The 22,945-nt window shown below is 38.1% G+C and overlaps 3 protein-coding genes across 3 annotated transcripts; 2 read left to right on the top strand and 1 right to left on the bottom strand.

Moving 5' to 3' along the window:
- The first annotated feature begins 3 nt into the window (after positions 1–3).
- Positions 4–2,205, top strand: ppil6 (peptidylprolyl isomerase (cyclophilin)-like 6). The gene is made up of 8 exons (XM_057352535.1): positions 4–174; positions 275–370; positions 847–1,035; positions 1,150–1,212; positions 1,306–1,453; positions 1,552–1,611; positions 1,712–1,847; positions 2,005–2,205. The coding sequence occupies exons 1-8, from the start codon at positions 97–99 to the stop codon at positions 2,114–2,116; spliced, it is 882 nt and encodes a 293-aa protein (XP_057208518.1). The 5' UTR covers positions 4–96; the 3' UTR covers positions 2,117–2,205.
- Positions 2,206–2,424: 219 nt separating this feature from the next.
- henmt1 (HEN methyltransferase 1) lies at positions 2,425–4,772 on the top strand. Its single transcript, XM_057352668.1, has 6 exons — positions 2,425–2,657; positions 2,729–2,844; positions 3,270–3,404; positions 3,492–3,674; positions 3,783–3,963; positions 4,087–4,772. The coding sequence occupies exons 1-6, from the start codon at positions 2,544–2,546 to the stop codon at positions 4,570–4,572; spliced, it is 1,215 nt and encodes a 404-aa protein (XP_057208651.1). The 5' UTR covers positions 2,425–2,543; the 3' UTR covers positions 4,573–4,772.
- Positions 4,773–4,788: 16 nt separating this feature from the next.
- Positions 4,789–22,838, bottom strand: fam102bb (family with sequence similarity 102 member Bb). The gene is made up of 11 exons (XM_057352667.1): positions 22,356–22,838; positions 15,285–15,405; positions 15,164–15,193; positions 13,947–14,063; positions 12,748–12,794; positions 12,005–12,108; positions 10,592–10,687; positions 8,337–8,541; positions 7,952–8,088; positions 7,435–7,504; positions 4,789–6,850 (listed from the first exon to the last, which is right to left on the bottom strand). Exons 1-11 carry the CDS (start codon positions 22,490–22,492, stop codon positions 6,808–6,810), a joined length of 1,107 nt encoding a protein of 368 aa, XP_057208650.1. The 5' UTR covers positions 22,493–22,838; the 3' UTR covers positions 4,789–6,807.
- Between the last annotated feature and the right edge of the window lie 107 nt (positions 22,839–22,945).

Below are 22,945 nucleotides of genomic sequence, written 5' to 3'. Positions count from 1 at the left end.
GTTATTTTTGCAAAAACGTCGTTTGGAATTCGCCACTTTCCTCATAGCGCAGCGCGCGACTCGGTTTCCACGGAAACGGGACTCTACCATCAAAACATGGCGTCTGCAATACAATTACAAATCGTCGGTCTGATGAACAAATACAATTTCCAAATAGCCAAAGGCATTGCAGAGGTAATTTTTAAATGATTATCACTATGTATTTACATTGTAGCGTCTTGAATTGTCTCAATAAAGATGCATATAAAGTCACTGAAGCTCACGTTTACATTAGGGATTGAAAAATAAATTCACGGAGTCGTTTGATGATCCAGTTATTCTGCCACTGCTCGAATGTGACTGGCATGGCTACTTATCTAACAAAAAGAGGGTAAGACAACAGTTCATTGTTTTGATCCTTTGTCTGCACTGTTTCATTTTCTAACAAAATCAAGTAAGCATTAAATGTATTAAAAATGTAACGTTAAAGACATTTACAGACATGATACTGTGTTAAACTTTAATTTAAGTTAAACTTTAATTAAAAGTTAACTAACATCAAGGAAGATTGAAAACACACATTTAAGTATTTAAAACTTAATGTTTAACAGTTTTTTAAACCAACATTGCTTTGTAAGAACAGTAAATTGGACAAAAATATAAATCATGACCTGCATGTATTTCCTACTTTTGAGATCTAAATTAAATTATAATAGGTAAAAAAAAAGATATAGGCTAATGCCTTTTAAATGTAATTTGGTAGAGGACTGAGTTTCAGTGCTTGAGTAAAGTACACATCCTTCATACTACTTTAATTTAGTAATGATTGACTTACAGTATAATTGCTTTATACCCCTGCTTCTGAAGGAGCTGAAAGGAGAGGTTTGGCAATACACCGGCTGTCTTATGTGCTTTGTAAACGGTCAGTTGCTCGGTGATGAGAGGAAGCTATCCAGCTGGGCAGAAAGAGAGTGGAAGTTTTCTTTCCATCGACCACAGGCACTTTATAAGGCCCTGGCTGAGGAGTATTACAGCAAGAACCTACGAAGCACTGGGGTAAATAAACAAAATAAAAAATAATTCAGTCTTAATCCAATGAATGAAAAAACATCTTAAATTATGTGGCTAGTTTTGCAACAAATATCTTATTATGAATTTCTTTCACCACAGCACATTTTTGTTTATATGGACGTTGAAATTGGTGGACAGGCAGCTGGCAGACTGATGTTTGAGGTAATGATTCTTTCTTTGGGTAAAGTGAGTTACCGTGGAAATATTTTCCATTTTTTTACCCTCAAGAGTTCTTATTTGTAACTTTTGTGTCAGCTGTTCTCAGAACTGTGTCCAAAGACATATAGGAACTTTAAGGCCTTATGCACTGGAGAGGTAGGCTTGTCCAAGAGTAATCTTGAGTTGAGCTACAAAGGTTCGATTTTCCACAGAGTTGTGCCAAATGGCTGGGTGCAGGGAGGAGGTAAGATGCTGTATTAGATGTATGCATGTATACAATGCATACTACAGTAGCAGTAAACCTCGTGACTATGTAATTGTTTCTATGGTTTTCTCTTGCAGATATTCTACCTGGAAGGAAAGGCAATGGGGGAGAGTCTATCTATGGCCCAACATTTGAGGGTATGTACAGAGGCAAAATGCATTTGTAATTTGTACATTTATAAAAGTGTGTAAACTGAAACGCTGACTCACACATAACAAGAATGAAATGGTTTTACAGATGAGAATTTTATTGTCTCTCACAACAAGCGTGGCATCCTGGGAATGGCTAACCAAGGTCCACATAGCAATGGTTCTCAGTTCTACATCACACTACAACCAGCTTCCTGGATGGACTACAAATACGTGGCATTTGGGTAAATGACAAAAAATATAACTCCAAAAGATTGCATATTGATTTAATATTTTACAAAAGATTTTAGCTAAAGAGAAAGCTTACACTTCAGAATTCACATTTTAGCTTCATTTATATTAGTTGACCTACATGTCACATTGTGCGCCTTTCTATCCCAGGCAACTTGTTGAAGGCACAGAGGTTCTGAAGAAACTAGAGGAAGTGCCCGCATACAACGAAAGGCCAAAGCAAGACTGCAAAATAATAGCCTGTGGAGTGATTGAGCCCTGAGTTCTCATATAGCTCACATGAATAATGCAAAAATGTAACTACCTGTTTTAGTATGTTTTTTAATCTATGTCGCTTGTTTGTCTTATTACATGCACATTCAAAAACAAATAAATAATATAAATAATTGAAAATAATTTTCTATCAATTCTGTCGCTATAGCACATTTTCATAATACACATTGTTTTAAACAGATATATATATATATATATATAAATATAAAAAAGAGAATATAAAAAGTATATAAAACGTTTTTATTATTCTCCCGCATATTCTCGCGGTAATTTGATGTCATACGCCGATCGCTCTACGCAGCGCCGCCGCCGCATGAAGTCGAACCGAATATGTAAAGAGTTTGAGTAAAACACTGGAAGCAACCACCCGTTTGCATCTCGCTACGGCTCTATAATACATCTTGAACATATATTTAATGGTAACGGACAAAAACACACACAGCACCATGAATACACCGTTTTCTCCTCCGCTCTACAGGCAGAGATATCAGTTTGTTGTTGATTACGTGCAAACGTACCGTCCTCGAAAGGTAAAAACATGTCAAGTATTTGAATAAATACTGTCTTTTTGGGGTCTTATTACCTGCACTGGATTTCTCAGGTAATTGATTTAGGATGCGCCGACTGTTGCTTGCTTGGAAAGCTCAAGTTTCATCGCGACTGTGTACAGTTATTAGTGGGGGTTGATATAAACGCTGCTTCACTTCTAAAAAGACGGTAAGTCATTCATCCTAGACTCATGCTGATGATACAGATTGATGGTTTCCACTACGAAAGCCATTATATGTCTCATTAAACATCAGCATTAAAACCATTCCATAATTTCTTTATGTAGTGTGTGTGTGTTTTGGACCTTATGTCTATAGGAGTTAATGTTGTTTTGTTGGTTCCCATACACAGTTCCACTTAAAGAATCCCACACCTTACCAGTAGAGACTCACAGAGACCATTACAGTTTCCATTAAAACCAATACTATTCCCATAATGCTATTAAATCCATTAGAATGTTTCTGTTTTTTTTTTCTTCCACATGGATCCAAAGCAGTATAAGGAGTAACATTTAAATAGCATTTTGTTGTGATACTACTGTGAGACTGGCCCAAGATTGGCAATTACGGTAACTATGATATTCATTTTTCCAGGCGTTCACTGGCCCCACTCATGAGTGATTACCTACAACCAAGCAATGGGCCTTTGACCATTGAGTTATACCAGGGCTCGGTCACAGAGAGAGAGCCGTGCACTAGAGGATTTGATCTTGTGACCTGTGTTGAGTTGTGAGTTTTGTTTCGTTTCTCTAGCTGTATTATTTTAATAGCATGTTTTACCTGAGCTGTGTGGAAAAAACACCTTATCCTGTGAAGAATCGAACACCTGGAACTTGCGGAGGTGGAGAGCTTCTCAGACGTGGTGTTTGGGTACATGGCACCAGGTGCCGTGATCATCAGCACACCCAACTCAGAATTCAACCCACTCCTGCCGGGCTTGAGAGGATTCAGAAACTATGACCACAAGTTTGAGTGGACCAGATCTGAGTTTCAGGGCTGGTAAGTAAATATTCCATATTTAATACAGGCACTCATTTGTATCCATGCTATTCACGATTAATAATTTCCTGGATTATAACTTGAATTTCAACTCTTTTTCACCCGTAGGGCTTACAGAGTTTGTAGAGAATATGGTTACTCTGTACAGTTTACTGGAGTTGGAGAAGCCTTTGACTGTTGGACAGATGTGGGATTCTGCACCCAGATTGGTGTGTTCCAGAGAAATTATGATGGGACAAATTGGTCCATGACTACCACTGAGCATTTGGAACCCTCGGTGTACAGACTGGTGAGAACACGGGGTGTTCCAATCACATTTCCTTATTTGTCTAAAGGATTCAAATTATAATTGATAGTTTTCTCCCCAAGGGAAATATTATTGCAAACATATAATTGTTTTATTATTATTAAGTTGTACAGGGTGGTGTATCCGAGCCTCTGTGATAACAACATCTACCAGAAGACTCTGGTTAATGAAGTCCTGTATGAGGCACAACAACTGAGACAGGAATGGCTTCAGAAGAACATTGACTCTAACAACAATACACATGTCCACTATTATCCATCAGTGGAAGCGGAACACCGTGGAGCTGAAGGGGGCGCAGATGAGCAGCTGCCTGTTTATCAGCAGGGTGGCACCATTTGCGTCCCCTTGTCAAGCGTATGGTCGAGACCTAGAGTAAGAGGGCTGTGTGGGACCCTGCATCGTCTTCGAGAGATACTGCTGGATGATTCGCTGATGAGGCTGAATGCTGATGGAACGGTGCTAATCTTGCCTGCTGGTGATGATGATGATGAGGAGGAAGACAAAGAAGAGGAGGTGAAAACGGCTTCAGATGTAGCAGAAAATGTAAAGGAGGACTGGGATGAGGAGCTTGCAAGCTTTGGAAATGTATAATAGATGGGAAAGTTCTGTAACTAAAATCAAAAGTAAAATGTTGTACTCTGGGCTTACTAAAATGTTTGTAAGTACAGAACCAACTATAATTTGTTTAGAGTAACCTTTTGTATTTTGTTGTCAAATCTGTGATGGAGATGTGAAGAGAAACATTAAATACTGTAATGTCCTATGGTTTATAGGACAAAAGAGCATGTAAAAATCCATCAAGTGACATTTTTTTTATTGTACTGGTTTTATTGAACAGTGCATGAGACATACCTTACCACCATCAGAACAGAACATATGGCATGGAAGCCACTATTGGTCAAAAGTTGAACACAACATTGCAAGACAGTCATAAGCAATGTCACCTTTAAACATCAGACACGGTACAATTACAGGGACCAAAAAACTTCACAGAAGAGATAAAGCCACTGTGTTTATACAACATGTAAAGTACCAGGAACAACTTACTGGCTGCGTTGGAAGAAACGTTAACAGTGGGAGACTTAAATGGTGTCTAACAGTATCACTGAAGCTCAAATTCATAAAAATAGACTTTTGTTTTGGCAGTAGATCAATTAAAAACGTAAAAATCAAGTTCAAAAGAACTAAGCAAGTCACTCATCTTACCGAGTGATGATGTAATGAAGCCGAACTTTTACTCATAAGCCTCTAAACATCCAGATATTAGCACACATTCGAAGTGTGGTGCTTTTAATTTGTGCAGAAATTGTCAAGATAAAATGATAAACCTGAGACGTGTGACCCAGTTTACTATTGAACACCGTCTGTGTTATTTAACACTCGGAACTTGACGGACCTGGACGCTGGATCTGATGTTTTGAATGTGTGGACTTTGCTATCGCACATAAAAAGCTGGATGTTTGGACACATTGAGTACGTGTGACACCCATGCATTTCTACACTAGAACTCTGAAGTTATTTCTAGACAGTTGAGCTACAATCAAGTGCTACAAATATTGTACACGCACTAACATGACTACTAATCCACACACAAGTCACAGAAGTGAAGTGAAACTACAGAAAATGGCTTCTGAGAAGATATACAGACAGGTACTTGACATCCTTTGATATGCCCCAGAGCTAGTTTTAGAGATGTGATTCTTAAAATATCATTGAAATACTTTCATTTTAGTGATGCATCGAGTACTACAAAAGCATTGGTAGAAATGTATTCTTGTAGTGTTAGATTTCAGAGGGAGGAATATAAGTGCTACACATTGCTTGATGTCATCCTTTGACCTTAACATTTCAATATTAAGCAAGGCCAAAATCGTATTAGAACAGCTCGGCTGACTTTGTTCCTGCGTCAAAGATACTGTATACATGATGTCATATACACTGCTACCAGAATCCTATGAGATACTTGCATTGTATCCGTATATTAGATTTGAAGAAGTTAACAACCAGAACTGCAAAAGGTAGCCACATATTTACAAACAACACCGCTGTAAAAGTCCTACTGAATGTGCATTTAAATGGACTAGTTTGAAATTCGACTTCGAAATTTAACTTCAAGCTTAAATTCCTCTTTTGGCAACAAATAAAAGAGTAAAAGCAATACACATTTAATGTGTACAGGCCATGTGGACAATCATGAAATACAGAAAAACTCCCATTTGAAGAAAGAGTCAAAGTGCTGTTTAAATAAGTCTGAAAACAGCTCCATCTGTCAAATGAATCACGGCGCTTTGACTCCCATTTGTACAGTAGTGAGATGAAAGAATACTGAGAGGAGGTCGCATAACAGAATACAGACTCAGATAAAACACACAGTTGTGTAAGGATGTACCCAATATCACACAAACAATGGCTCTTACAATGGCTCACAAACACGTAAATAAGAGCAAAATACTTCCAATAAACATATGGCCAATAAAAACTGATTTGAAATATTTTGTGGAAATGATTATATTTTGAGGAAAAAAGCACAGTGAGAGCAAAAGATCTTGTTCAGCTGATCTGCACTGACTGTTTGCAATGCAGATGTATAGAAGACAAACTTTACCTCACAGTGAAACACAGACACCAGTAAAGGCGACCTCGTACAGAGGATCTGTCAGTTCTAGAAGTACCAGCGGAGGGCACTGTTTCATCAAAACAGGATCGTGACACACATTCCTAATTTGAGAGTCGAAAATGACTGTTTATTCAGCTTTTCATCCCTCTTTCTCCTCCCACGACACAGCATTTGGTTTTCAACACATCTCCTTCTGGAATCTTTTAACCCTAGCGTTTAATCACCACCTGTTCATAGGCACCAGCTCCAACCCTGAAGAGAGAAGAAATCAGGAGTTACAACTTTTCTCCACCTGCACCTTGGGATGCCCATCCTGAAGTTGAATTAGAAGCATAATTTGGTCTCCATTAACCCTAAACCTGTTATTTAAAGGGATAGTTCACCAAAAAATTAAAATTCTTTCATCATTTACTCACACTTCTGTCATTTTAAACCTGTATGTCATTTTTATCTGCAGAACACAAAAGATATTTTGAATAATGTTGGTAACCAAAACCATCGGTCACCGTTGACTTCTATTGTGTGGACACAAAACCAATGCAAGTCAATGGGGACCGAAGGTTTTCTGTTACCAACATTCTTCAAAATATCTTCTTTTGTATTCTGCAGAAAAAAGAAAGCCATACAAGTTGGAAATGTCAAGAGGGTGAACTATCATGGTGACATGATTTTCATTTTGGGGTGAACTATCCCTTTAAGATTTGTAAATATATGTGGTTATTTCTAATACATCTAAAAAATTTCCTTTTAAGTGTGAGGTTTATAGAGGAACATATATATTTATAGCTATAACAATGAGTAGCAAAGGTTATTATCACTGTGTTATTTACACTAACCTGGCGGGAAGGTGATGACTACCAAGTGCTGTGCTTCCACCCGGACCCACAAACAAACGCAGACCTTCCTCTGTAAAACAACCCACAAACATGGTCACACAATCTATTTGTCTTGTGCAAAGTCACGACTCTCCTCTGGAGAATACAAAAACTAAATTGGTCCATTTCTAATGAGAACCTGTTGTCAGGTCATCTAAAAATAATACAAAACCTAATAGGACACGGACAGAGATGTGCTCTGGCACGGATACACTTCAATACACCAACTGAGCAGCAGCAGACACCGGTAAACATCGCTTTCAATTAAACTTATTAAACTCTACACTCTAGCGTGAACAGCAGGGCAAAGTGTGACAGTTGCTACTGTGAAACTGCATGCAATCCTCTGAAATCAATACAGCATTTTACTATGAAACCGACATTAATAGTTTCTAAGAAATCAGCATGGGAATGGTCAGAATTTGATAATGGCAGTGATGTTTGGTAAGAGACCTGTTAAAGTTGTTGCCATGGTTACCTTCAGCACTAGAGTCCAGCAGATTGTGTGTGAAATCCTGACTCTGCAGGATCTTCTCCACCACATCATCAGCATCCACCCGCGTGGCATCCATCCTCTTCAGCTGAGACTCCATCGAGTCCTGTTTTACCGGATACCTGTGTGTATATACACGCATATAAAACTGATGAAATCTGTTTGCTTTTTTGCCTTGTAATGTTTAGATTTTTGCAGGTTTGAGAATTTGTGTAAATGCATATGGAAAAAAATGAATGGAAAGACACTGCTTGCCACTTTGAAATGCTTGCCATGATTTTCTGTGACTGAGACAATTAGAAAACATGGACCACACAGACCATATATAATTTATTTACTGCATCTAAAGCTTGTTGAAGATCGATCTGACCTGCTGGCAGCTCTGTCAGGGGTTGATGGGTGTTCAGGCACTGCAGCGCAGCCTCCCAGAGCTGTAGGGGGCGCTGTAGTTTGGTCACTCTCCTCACTGGGCTCGGGGATGCTGGCAATGCCAGTGGAAGCACTGCCCACCGAAGTGTTTCTCCTGTGGGAGAACTCTGAAAGACTGGAGGACCGCGAGTGACCCGTACTGTAGCCTGAGAAACAAGACATAGGTTAATAGAATAGGTTAAAGAATATTTGTAGATTCAAACAGCATATACCAACAAACACAGCTACAGCAAATTTGTATTTAATGAATGACAAGAAAAATGCTAAGCCTTGTAAATGGATAGAAATTTGTACCCTTTAAAAATCTTTTACAGATTGACGATCAATCATTCAGAATTGAAAGGACATTTAACACCCCCACCCACACACGCTATTCAAGTTGCTGTCAAGCTGTAGAGCTTCAGAAAGTGATAAAGCTAGTACGTGCTGCTGGTAAAGGGCGAATATCCACCCACACACATACAAACTCATACTGTTACACTGCTGTGTCATAAAGTGAAGGAATAGAAAACCTAAGGCTGGATTCACAAAACATTCAAACTGCCATATTTTTTCTTAAATTCCAATTTAAGAAATAAAGTTAGGAATGTTATGTATTCCCGAAAAAAACCTTCTTAAGACAGTTCTTATTTTTTTCCCAAGATTGATCTTAGGAATTGTTTTTGAAAAATCCAAATTCTCGAAACAAAAGCTGTCGTAAATATTATCTTAAAATTAAGTTAGCCTCTCAAAAAGTAAGATGTTTAATACATGTATTTGGTTTGTATTTGTACATGTGACGTGTATTGAATTGAGCCAGAATCATAATTTAGACGTTTACTTGTTGCCATAGATTAATTTTTATAGTAATATAATAATGATAAGGTCTAGCTCCCTTACTTTAGCTTTCATTATTAAAACCGTGTTTTTACATTTATTCTTTGACAAAGCGACTCGAACTGGAGAGGGTCGCAAATATTATTGCATAGTAACACAAAAAGTATTACATTAAATATCATTTTGTAGCGCTTCCTAACATTTTAGCTAACACATGCTAATAAATACATAATATTGCGCTTGTTACACCAATTAAGTTTATTGATGAATGAATATAATGTATATAGTTACCTCACGAGCAGGCGTGTGTAATTATTGACATAGCATATGTTATTTATCCTTGTCATTTATTTAAGATATTAAGATCTTAAGAAAATGTTTGAGAATCGCACTTAGGAACATTCTTACGGACTTCCTATAATTTATCTTAAGAACAAACTTATATTTTGTCTTAAGAATGGTTTTGTGAATCCAGCCCCTGGAATTTCAACTCTAATTTAAAGTAACATGTTAAAGAAATGTTTCTTTGAAAACTTACAGGGTTAGGATCGTGAAAACAAAGGAAATATGTAAAATTAATAGGATTCTTGTCTTTCCAAGGTCACTTATCGAACAAATCTAGGAAACAAACTTAGGAAATTCTCAAAATTCTTAAATGTATAAAATTATTATTTTTACTAGTGGTAATTTTTCCAGGTTTATCAGAGTTTTTGTCCTAAACAGATGTAACAGCGACACACAAGTTCAGGTTTCTATTTCTGATACGTCACATCTGACAGCTCCACCTACACAGAGGTGTCATTTCTACAAACTCCTTTGATAGGCTATCATTTTTTTATTGATTTTGTCATGTCAAAAACGACAGAAAAATTGCTCGTCACTGGACTTGTGACCCCCACTGTACAATACAGCACAGTACGTCTTACTAAACTTTAAAACTAACTCTGAGATGCTCTAATGTAATATGCCAAAGTGAGCAGTGTGTAACTGAATCTGTAACTGAAAGAGAAGTGCATGATGAAATTATGACTGAGTGGTGTCTCTGTAAGTACTGGAGTAAGTATTATCACATTACATCAGTAATCTATTACATATGATACAGTTATTTTGTCATGGTCAAAAACCTTTCTAAGAGCCCCATTTTAGGTTATTTAATAAAGGATCTAAAAAAAGGAATAAAGGATTATGTTCAAATGGACAAGCACACGTCTTGCATTTTCATCACAACATGCGTACGTGCAAATGGCAACTTATCATTTTTAAATATTGTTAGAGCCAGACAGTATTAAAGAGGCAAGCATTCAAAATCAAGCATGACAACCGAGTCATATCAACCCAAGATGACACGATCAGAGAAAAAGTGGAAGAGGAAAAGCCTACCAGATACTTTGGACTGCTGACTAGCGTAACTGGACGTTCTCGAGTGTCCGCACAGCCCCAGTTCATCAGGCAGAGAGCCACACTTCCCTGATGTCTCTGTGGACATAATGGATTGAGTTCAGTCTTAATTAAACCTGCTCGGTGGATTTACATGTTTGAACTCCATATTCTAAACTTTTTGGCGAATTCTCAATTACCAGTGAAAAAAATTAATTATTTATTAAATAATAAATACATGCCATTTAGTTATACTGTAAATAAAACTTTTTTAATGATTTTTTATAAAAACATTATAAATAAAATTCATCGTCTTGCATAGACTGATCAATTCGCTTCAATATATCACTCAATTACCGGTGAAAAAACTGAATGATTATTTATTAAATAATTTAGTTTAGTAATAATTAAATAAAACTTTTTTTAATAAAAACATTATAAATAAAATTCATTGTCTTGCACAGACTGATCAATTCGCTTCAGTATATCACTTGAAGCCACGGGGATGAATTTTGTTTTGCCTGGGCCTTTACATCCTTCAAGCACATCTTACTTAACATTAAATTTAAGATTAAATGACAATAAGGGCTATTTTTAAATGACTGTTGTTCAAAATCACTATAAGAACAGCACTGGGACCTGCACGATCTCTCCAAGTTATATTTTACAAATTGTAGAGCTGTGAATTGGACACATGGCCACTCTAGATCGTGTGCGGACAGTCTGAATGATTCACTATACGAGAACAGTGTGTTAAGCAGCACATGGCTAAATTATAAATTAAAGACTGACGTTTTCAGCAGCCTTTGGACTGAAAAGGCTCACAGCATGTATGAGGGGAAAGGAAGAGAGGATGAAAGAGAGAACATTCTTTCAAGCTTCTGTTAGTTCAGCTACTGTAGAGTCCCGTTCTGTTCTACAGAACTGATCTGAATGCAGGATTAATCACAATCTTGTTTCATTAGGTGCTTTATGAGGACAAGATGAATAAGAAAAACTCCAAACAAAATGCAAACACACTTAAACGAATATTAGAAACATAAATTGTACAGATAAAACGGCTGTATTTGTGCATCCCATTCTGATTCACTTCAAAGTGATACTTCACCCAAAAAACAAAATCGTTTACTCATCCTCTTGTCATTTCAAACCTGTATGATTTTCTGTCTTCCGCAGAGCACAAAAGAAGATATTTTGAAGAAAGTTGGTAAGTGAACAGCGCCTGCACCCCAATCACTTCAATTGTATAGACACAAAACCAATGAAAGTCAATAGGTGCCACAACATTCTTCAAAATATCTTCTTTTGTGTTCTGTGGAAGAAAGAATGTCAAACAGGTTTGAAATGACATGAGGGCGAGCTAATGCATCCTGACTTAACTGTGCTGGTTATAGTGTATTTGTGTGCAAGGTTCACCTGAGAGGCTCAGAAAAGGCTTCTGTATCTCTCCTCCTCTCCTGTCCTCCAGCAGGCTCTCGGCATCACTCTGAATGCCTATCACAGTGGCCGTGGACGGAGGCCTAAATACAGAGAGAACATCGATCTACTACCTCTAAAGAAAGGTGCCAATCGATACCTGTATGAAAGCAGCTATCAATAGATTTAATGTCAATATTCTATACAAATCTTATAAGCTTTTTAAAGTCAACACACATTCTATATATATACAGTATATATATATATATATATGAAATACAACGCAAACAATTTCCCACAATAGAATTAAAAAAGGCTAAATCTCAACCCACCCCTTGACAACCATTCGAAAGAATCCCCTGAATCCCCGAAGACTACACTTTCTCCATCCAACCCACACAAATGTTTTCAGTAGGTTTTTGCATTCGTGCCGTGTGTACTGTGGGGTGTGTGTGTGTGTAGGTGGACAGTATTGGTTTCCTCTTCGACTCAGTATGCAAATCTGTGTTCAGAGCTCTGAGTCCCCAGAGCTATCATTCACACTCCTACACAACACACAGCAAAGGAGAAAATAGCAATCTCACATCTTTTACTATAAGGTCTCTGCGATTATTTAACTAAATCTAAATTTAAAAATGCTGAGGTAAACCCTTTTGTTAACAAAATGTAATCATCTTTCTGACATCAAGAGTGTCACCATTTTTGATTAGAATGTATTCCAAAAGGCCAAAAGTAATACTCACGTTTTGAAGCAAGGGTCTCCAGACATTAACTGTGTGCTAATGATCACCTGCGGATAGAGGCAAAGACTTTTTTAATATGAGAAAGAACACCGGATGCTTTTTAGACATAGAATTTTTTACAGTTTCTGAATATGCTTGCCAGGTAACCACCACACAGCAACACCCTGGCAACCACCTACAGGACGCTATTCTATAGGACAGGCATCATTTAGATATTAAAAGAACGATACTAGCGTGGGTGGTTGATACAGTTGCTAAAGTGGTTGCTCAGAAGACTCATATAAGTTTGGAACAAAATAAGGACAAGTAAATTATGACTTGCTGTACCTTTAAAAGTCTAGTGTATGAAATTTAGCGGCATCTAGCAGTGAGGTAGCAAATTGCAACCAATGGCTCACTCCACCCTTCCCTTTCGAAGCAGTACGGTGGCTGACACAGAACGTGACACAGATGTCGTCATGTTTTCGCTTCTTTGCCAAAGGAGATAACGTATTTACGAAAAACGTGCTCTGTAGAGAAGTTTGTCCGTTTAGAGCTACTATAGAAACAACATGGCGAATTCCATGCAAGGGGACCGGCGGTGTATGTAGTTAGAAATAGCTCATTCTAAGGTAATAAAAAATTATTATGTAAGGTCTTTATACACCTCTAAAGACAGTTATGTATATCATATGTGTCCCTGGACAACAAAACCAGTCTTATGGGTCAATTTTTCGAAATTGAGATTTTTACATAATCTGAAAGATGAATAAATAAACTTTCTATAGATATATGAGTTGTTAAAATAGGACAATATCTGGCTGAGATACAACCATTTAAAACTCAGGAATCTGAGAGCGCAAAAAAATCAAAATATTGAGAAAAATGCCTTTGAAGTTGTTAATCAGGGGCACTGTGGCAGACCATCCACTCACAAAAATAAAGTTTTTATATATTTAAGGTAGGAAATTTACAAAATATCTTCATGGAACATGATCTTTACTTAATATCCTAATGTTTTTTGGCATAAAAGAAAAATCGATAATTTTGACCCACACAATGTATTTTTGTCTTTTACTAAAAAGTTTTGTGATCCAGGGTTACATATAGCATTTCTGTCAATAGATACTCCAAAAAATGATACACAGCAACTTTATAAAAAAGAAACGGGAGGAATGAAAGGAAAATCCTGAGCATGTGAGGTCTGAACATTTCTTTACCTTAAGAATGGAGTTGTCTTGTCTGGTGTTCTTTGTGTCATAACCCTCCAGCAGACACCTGCGTGTGGTGCTGCCTGAGCCAGCAAACTCAGCCAGGTTGAGATCAGCGAAACCCAGCTGTGCAGAACCAAAGCGATAGACATTTAGAGAGGAAATCCATTTTAATCTCACTTTGCCCAATAGCAAACAAGAATCGTCATGAAATCACTGACGCTTTAAAAGCTGAATAAAAGGTTAATGGTTTTACAAACAGGGAACATTTGTGCACATTCACAAACATAACACATATGAGAATGATGTTCCAGAGTGATCTATTTTTAGCTGCACTTTTGTTATCAATGTTTTACAATCCTCTATCCTAGTTTAGGAACATCTACTTGAATTAGCGTCTGTATTCCTATTTAAAGATCGACCGATATTGGATTTTGCCGATAACGATGACTAAGGCGGTCAGTACCTGCCGATAACGATTCATTACCGATAGTTTTTTTTGGATTTATTTCAAATCTAAACACAACACTTAAAGTAAAATAGCAATGAAGTGTATTACAACAATAAACACTATTGCTAGAACCACTAAACTGTATTTTTGAAATAAAACATAAATATTAACTATATTAATAAATATTTAAGTTCACTGTATGGTTTAAACACATTTCATTTATTTCGATTCTTTCTTTAATATTGTTTTTGCATTTAGTTAATAACACTAGCTTTACTATAGTTCACTTATATAGTTTTAAAGGGATAGTTCACCCAAAAATGAAAATTCTGTCATCATTTACTCACCCTCAGATTGTTCCAAACCTGTATAAATGTCTTTGTTCTGCTAAACACAAAGGAATATATTTGTAAGAATGTCAGTAACCAAACAGATCTCATCCCCCCATTGACTCCCATAGTATTTATTTTCCCCACTATAACAGTAAATGGGGGATGAGATCTGTTTGGTTCCTGACATTCTTCCAAATATCTTCCTTTGTGTTCAGCACAAAGAAATGATACAGGTTTGGAACAATCTAAGGGTGAGTAAATGATGACAGAATTATCATTTTTGGATGAACTATCACTTTAAACACACACACACACACACACACACACACACACACTCACACACACACACACACATCATGTCACACAGGAAACTGTATCAAGTCAATGACCTAATTATATAACTGGGGTACTGCTGGCATGCTTAATAAAACAGATAAAATCACCTTTGCATAAGTCTTTCCACCTTTCAGTTCCTGTTAAAATATCAAAAATTAATGGATTAACACATTTTCCATTTAACAATTGTATGGCTTTTCTACTACAAAAGAATGCGTGTTTATGTACCTTTCTGACTGAAACCCGACACACACAGGGATCAAGGACTCCGGTGCCAGCATTAGCGCTCATTTTACAGGGAAAGGAAAATCGTTTTCTCCAGCGTACACAGTTAGCCTGAACCGTCTCCCTGTGAAAGACACACAACACTGTTAGTTTGGGGTGTTACAGCCCTGGCTTCAAAACAAATACGTGCTCATTCAAACCCCACCATGTGCATTAGTAAACCCTGAAAGTGGTGCATGTGGGAGATTTCATAAGGAATTCACACTGATCCAAATTCATTACAGCAAAATGATTTCAATATTGTGTGCATTAGAGTCTGACTCACATTCTGTGGTTCATTACAGCCTGAAGTCAGATGGATACCCAAACAACATTTAATTCATTTCTCATCTAAACATCGTCCTTACTGCGCAGGTGTTTTACTTCATAATGTTTGCCTTAAGACCTTAAAAAGTACTGGTAATAAAATTTTAGATAGATGCTGGATATAACAGATTTATTGCCCTCGCATAAAGAGTCCTCGTCATTCTAACACTATAGCCTACTGTCATGTCATGGTATAAAGGTCTAAAATGACATCAGTGGGAAACACGGCCAAAATAACACACAAAACAGGCAACTCCCAGAAATCTTGGGAGAATCCCCTGCATAAGACTTTGTGCCAACTGAGTCATTGCCTCTCCTCCATTAACCCGGATAAACCACAGCTGGATTAAAAACATCGCTCTAATGTCACCATAGCAGCGGGTAAAATGACTTCTCTAAACATCAGCAACGGAAAACCACTCACATTTTCCTTCAACTAAAGGAAAATTAACAGTTTTTTTGTGTATGCTAACAACAAAATGACATTACCACGAAACAAAAGCCTGTTCAGCTGATCTACAATGACTATAAAATATCACCCTTTTAATTTGCAGATGACAGAAGGACATGATCCTGTCGTGTCCTCAGGCGGAGTGGTTTTAAGTCCAAGGTCCTTTAGAAACCTAGCGCTGACTAAAAGCACTGGTCTGTATACAACCTGCACTACATTTTTTTAATGATATACAATAATGCAACCTAAAATAAGCACTTGATATGCATATTACGCATGAACACCAAACCCAAAGCTTCAATGTGCACATGGAAATGCATTTGCAAGCCATTTTGCTTGCGCAATGTGACGTATGTCAGAGTGAATCATTTGGTTATCCATCGGGAATTAATGAAAAGTGGGCGTTTCATGCTAAAATTCAGCCAGGCCTGAATGCATGTTTGCAGTCGATTGCAGATGGCAACACTTGTCCTGAAACAAGATGACACCAAGAAGCAAAATCATTTATTGAGGCAAAGCGAGTAACCACCAAATCAACACTTTAACTATGAAATGATGAAATAATGTATAATTATTTAAGACCAGCTTAATAAAACAAACTTTGTTGCCTCTTAAAACGATGGCATGGTTAATGTTCATGAAAGTCAAGGTCAGGTAACATTAATACTATAACTCCATCCATCCTTGGGAGATAACATTATAAGCAAATTACTGGCACTGGCACTATAAATGACCGGCTACACACTTATAAATCAGACACACAATCCGGACAAGACGAACAGCACAGAAATCCAATCGATTCACTCTACAGTTTTGAAATACTAACTCCGTAGGTCAAATTCAGTTTTTTCATTGCTATCCATCACTCGACTCGACATAACACAGAACTTACTGGAGCAATTTTGCATTATGTTGACTCATTATAACCTTTCCTGCAAAGAACTAATGATGTGAAATAAAGGACATTATAATATCAGTAATGTTAGGTGCTAATGGCATGCATTACTGGCGCAAACAAAAACAACCCTGCTGCTTTTTCATTGGTCCATTATAGAAACCATTAGCATAGCATGCATGTGATGGTGTCATTAGCATCAATGCTCCCAAAAGAATAATGAACCATTAAAAATCATTGATAGACTTCTGATGATATAACAGACTTGGTCATAAAATAACACTTCATTAAAAGATAACCATATCTCAAACCCATTATCAAATAGTGAGTAAAGCGTGCCATAACTAGACAAGTCACCGGTCTAATTTCTGTATTTGGAATATATGCCGTTGCCATGGCAAACTCAGTTAGGCGAATAAGAGCGAGAGTGCTGTGGTTAAGTGTGCTCCTTCCTTAGCTTCTCCCTCAGGATGTCTTCACTGAAACAAGAGTTCTTCAAAAGGATAGGCGGATGGAGGCGAACTCAAGCCTGGAGGGCGCGTAAACCCATCGCTGTGAATTGCATAATTAAATAGAGAAGAACTGATGTTTGAGTGCACACTAGATCTTCTAAGATGCTGTTGTGCTTGTACATGGACTCTCTTTTGGTTAGGATGAAAAAGCTGCTGATGCATTATGGGAGAGTTGATTTTGAAAAAAAAAATAGGTCGTGAAGTTTCAAAGCCTACTTTCACCGACTGACACATGAATATTTTAGTGTGGAAAGCCTGGGGTAGAGCAGGGCATAGAAAAAGAGCTTGTGATGTCTGTCCTGACTCCTGAGAGGATAGAGATTTATTTTGTGGGCATGCATTGGCTCGCTGTGACACTGCTTTTTTTAAATGTCATTTGCTTTCTGTTATAAACACTGTTTGAGGTCAACAGATAGAATCATAATGACATCATTATATGGGAAAGCCGCTCGTGATTTTGTTCAGACTGCCACAATTGTCCATGTGACGGTAATAACCTCTGGCACTAGCTGGGTGTCCACCAGTCTGGTTTTATTCGCATTTTGAAGTTTCGCACCAGAAACGAGTGATGGAACGCCAAATTTCGAATTAAAAACCCTTAATTCGCAAAAACGTTTTTACGCTCGCTTGAGGTGATTTGTCATTTTGCGAATAATAGGAGATGGAAACGCATTTGCAGAATAAATTCCTCCAAAAAGTCACATAACTGCACTCTGAGATGGCGTAACCTGACTAACCAGAGCATTGATCTTGTTACACAGCATCAGAAATGTTGTTATGGTCATTCTTAAATGCCTGAGCAAAGTCGTCGAAGTATTTCTGTAATTGCCTCTTAGAACTGTCATGACTGTTTCCCAAACAGCAGGCATCCACAAAAACACTGCATTTATTGTGTTTCGTAATTGTCTGCTTGCGCAAGTTTTATTATACACTCACCTAAAGGATTATTAGGAACACCATACTAATACGGTGTTTGACCCCCTTTCGCCTTCAGAACTGCCTTAATTCTACGCGGCATTGATTCAACAAGGTGCTGAAAGCATTCTTTAGAAATGTTGGCCCATATTGATAGGATAGCATCTTGCAGTTGATGGAGATTTGTGGGATGCACATCCAGGGCACGAAGCTCCCGTTCCACCACATCCCAAAGATGTTCTATCGGGTTGAGATCTGGTGACTGTGGGGGCCATTCTAGTACAGTGAACTCATTGTCATGTTCAAGAAACCAATTTGAAATGATTCGAGCTTTGTGACATGGTGCATTATCCTGCTGGAAGTAGCCATTAGAGGATGGGTACATGGTGGTCATAAAGGGATGGACATGGTCAGAAACAATGCTCAGGTAGGCCGTGGCATTTAAACGATGCCCAATTGGCACTAAGGGGCCTAAAGTGTGCCAAGAAAACATCCCCCACACCATTACACCACCACCACCAGCCTGCACAGTGGTAACAAGGCATGATGGATCCATGTTCTCATTCTGTTTACGCCAAATTCTGACTCTACCATTTGAATGTCTCAACAGAAATCGAGACTCATCAGACCAGGCAACATTTTTCCAGTCTTCAACTGTCCAATTTTGGTGAGCTCGTGCAAATTGTAGCCTCTTTTTCCTATTTGTAGTGGAGATGAGTGGTACCCGGTGGGGTCTTCTGCTGTTGTAGCCCATCTGCCTCAAGGTTGTGCGTGTTGTGGCTTCACAAATGCTTTGCTGCATACCTCGGTTGTAACGAGTGGTTATTTCAGTCAAAGTTGCTCTTCTATCAGCTTGAATCAGTCGGCCCATTCTCCTCTGACCTCTAGCATCAACAAGGCATTTTCGCCCACAGGACTGCCGCATACTGGATGTTTTTCCCTTTTCACACCATTCTTTGTAAACCCTAGAAATGGTTGTGCGTGAAAATCCCAGTAACTGAGCAGATTGTGAAATACTCAGACCGGCCCGTCTGGCACCAACAACCATGCCACGCTCAAAATTGCTTAAATCACCTTTCTTTCCCATTCTGACATTCAGTTTGGAGTTCAGGAGATTGTCTTGACCAGGACCACACCCCTAAATGCATTGAAGCAACTGCCATGTGATTGGTTGATTAGATAATTGCATTAATGAGAAATTGAACAGGTGTTCCTAATAATCCTTTAGGTGAGTGTATATTAAAATTATTATATTCAGTGGCTTCTCTTACTTTTCGTACTGATATTTAGTGCCAGTTTATTAGGAAGTGACGGTTGACTAGTTGGATGGAAACGGTGCTTATTCGCAAATGTTCTATGCGATATTCCAATTTTGCGCATAAGCTAAATTCCCAACTTTGGATGGAAACCCGGCTACTGACTTCACAGTTCTCTGCACAGTTCTCTTCGCTTCCCCTTATAAGAGATGCACTTCCATCCTACTAGGGCTGCAACAACTAATCAATAAAATCGATAATAATCGATAATGAAATTCGTTGTCAACGAATAGATGGTCTGTGACGTCACTTGCGAGCTGCGCAGTTATAAATCAAGCGCATCTTCTTCCCTTTTAAAATTACCGTTTTAGATGTCTCTGTGCAGCATGAGCTGCGCAGTTTTAAAGTCAGATGTGGTTCTCCGTGGATGCGTCTCTTCGTGCAGCGCGAGGTGCGCAGTTTTAAAGTCAGATGTGGTTCTCCGTGGATGCGTCTCTTCGTGCAGCGCGAGGTGCGCAGTTTTAAAGTCACACGTGTCTCTCCGTGCATGCGTCTCTCCGTGCAGCACAAGTTGTGCAGTTTTAAAGTCACACGTGTCTCTCGGTGCATGCGTCTCTCCGTGCAGCGCGAGGTGCGCAGTTTTAAAGTCAGACGTGTTTTGCATGCTTCTCTTCAAGCGGCGCAGTTTTAAAGTTTAAAGGGGAGAGGTGTTTTAAATGACAAAATTAAAGATTATATTAGTAAAACCCAATTTGTGGCGTTTGCACTTTGCAAAGTACATAATAGGCTAAATACCCTGATTTGGTGGTTTATTTAGTTCAGAGGTGGGTAACGAAGTACATTTACTTGAGTACTGTAGCCTACTTAAGTACACTTTTTGAGTATTTGTACTTAAGTATTACTTTTTCTGTTTACTTTTTACTGTACTTCACTACATTTGAATGACAAATATCTCACTTTTCATGGCACAAAGAAATGATTCCTTGGCCGACCCTCCCCTCCCTGCACATTTGGGAGAGACTATTGTCAGTTCCTTCTAATATGACACACCTGAATCAACTCACCAGGTGTATTAATTATGGAGATATTCACAACATTTTGGGAGAAGGCTAATGAGTTCAGTTGTGTATACTTTTCCCATATCTGATTTACTTATTATAAGCAAAAGATGTAATTACATTTTATCCGATTAATCGAAAAAATAATCGCCCAACTAATCGATTACCAAAATAATCGTTAGTTGCAGCCCTACATCCTACACAAGCATGCAACCTGTTAGCAAGTAAACAGCTTATTTACTGGACACATATGTATGACCTGTGGTGACTCAGCTCAAGATCAGCGGCTTTGAAATGAATTGTAACACAGCACACAAGATGCAAGGACACTACGATGTTTCCACTTGGGCATTTCCTATTGAAAAATCCATTTGACCAGTGGCTATTTACATCCGACAGGTTTTAGTATTACATTCAGATTGTCAATGACAAACAATGACAATCTTCGGCTTGTAGCAGTAGTCACTGTGCTGGTGTTTTATATATTAACACCACAGGTTTCATGCAGGATATACCCCTGCCCTGAGGGTCCACAAAGACCTTGTAAAGGGTCCACGGTTAGATATAAGCTTTTAAAATGTTTTCTTTATTTCAAACTGCTTGAATGAACATTATCTAACCATCTGTTTAGTAGTAAGGTTGATGTAAGAACATTTTTAATAACTTAAAGGTGTCTTTAGGGGATTTACTAGTCTTGAAACCCCCGTAGTAACACACGCAGAGCAGTACTTTCTTCTCTCACCACAGTATCTGGTTATCAGCAGACTAGTCATTTAAACACATGTGAATCATCACCCTTCTTGAGCACCATAGCTATTTCTAATTTTTACTATGTACAGTATTGTCACAATAGTTCAAAATATAAACAAGCTTTAAAGGATACATTTAGATTACATTAAGCCATTTGGAAGATGCTTTTATCCAAAGTGACCAACACTGAATAAAAAAAAATACTTTTCTCAGCATGTGTGCTCCCTGGGATGGAACCCACAACCTTTGTAATGCTAATATTATGCTCAACTAATATTGCGATGGTTTACATTACATTTTCAAACAATGGTTAGTTATTTGGACTGGGAGGTGACTCTTAAAGTTCAGTTAGGTGTTTGATTTGAGTATGACAAAAAATATTTGAGCAAGAAAACATGACATTAAGTACATTTTGCGCAAACAACTAGTTACCACACTCTAATTAATTCTACATAACATCTAAAAGCATACACACTGTAGATCATCTACATTGAAGTTGCTTTCACATGATCACTACACAAAGGTGTTGATTGTAACCTTGACTGAAATGATACGCAATAAAACATTAACTTAAAAACAACCCAAAGGTCTCCAAATACACCACCACACTGCACTATGAATTATGCGTCCCCTTAGGAAGATTATCATTCGTATAACAACCATGGTAAATATGTGGTTGCTGTGGTTTTACTGTATACAAAACAAAAAAACTATGGCTACTAAACATTTGCGTAAGGGTTAACAAACTGTTCATAAACAACAGATCACAATAAAGGCACCCTGCTTTTATTAAGAACCCGCAAGGGTTCTCCAAGGCAGATTTTGACCCCAAATGATCCACATTCCTCCCTCTATCTCACAATCTCCTTACCGCGAAGACTCCTCCGAGAAGCCGCCGTCGAGCAGACGGACTTTGCAGAACAGAACTCCGTTCACGAACGGAACCGATGACAGCTCATCCAGCTCAAAATCCACCCTGAACTTAAACTTCTTTTTCTTCATCATCATGACTGTCGATTCCCACCAGTCCAAAAGTACGTTACCTTTGGTCACACGAGGTGGAGGAGCATTACTTTATTTACACATCTTTGATTAATCTCTTGTGTTGGAGGTGATAGCCGTTAGCCACCACTGGAAACCCCTTTATTTGTAACAGAAAGCTAAGCTAGCTAACGATGATCATAAGGCTTTCTATATCCGCAAGCTACATCTTTACTGTCAAAAATGGTACGGAAACTAGATATGCTAGTTAATGGATATGCAGTTTATCTGTAGTGAGTCTGTCTGCGGAAGCTTGTTTTCTGTTGTATTGTTGGTGAAGCGTTGTGCGCTATGGTGGTGTAGTAGTGGAAACACACGGTGACGTTCTTTAAAGGGCCAGCGCACACATATACTGTCAAGCGTAAGAAATGCTTTGTAAGAGGACAAATGACGCGTTTAAATCGTGTTAAAGCTGTCTTT

The sequence above is a fragment of the Triplophysa rosa genome, linkage group LG15, assembly GCF_024868665.1.
Source record: "Triplophysa rosa linkage group LG15, Trosa_1v2, whole genome shotgun sequence".
Lineage (NCBI taxonomy): Eukaryota > Metazoa > Chordata > Actinopteri > Cypriniformes > Nemacheilidae > Triplophysa > Triplophysa rosa.
This window is presented reverse-complemented; position numbering and strand designations above follow the sequence as displayed.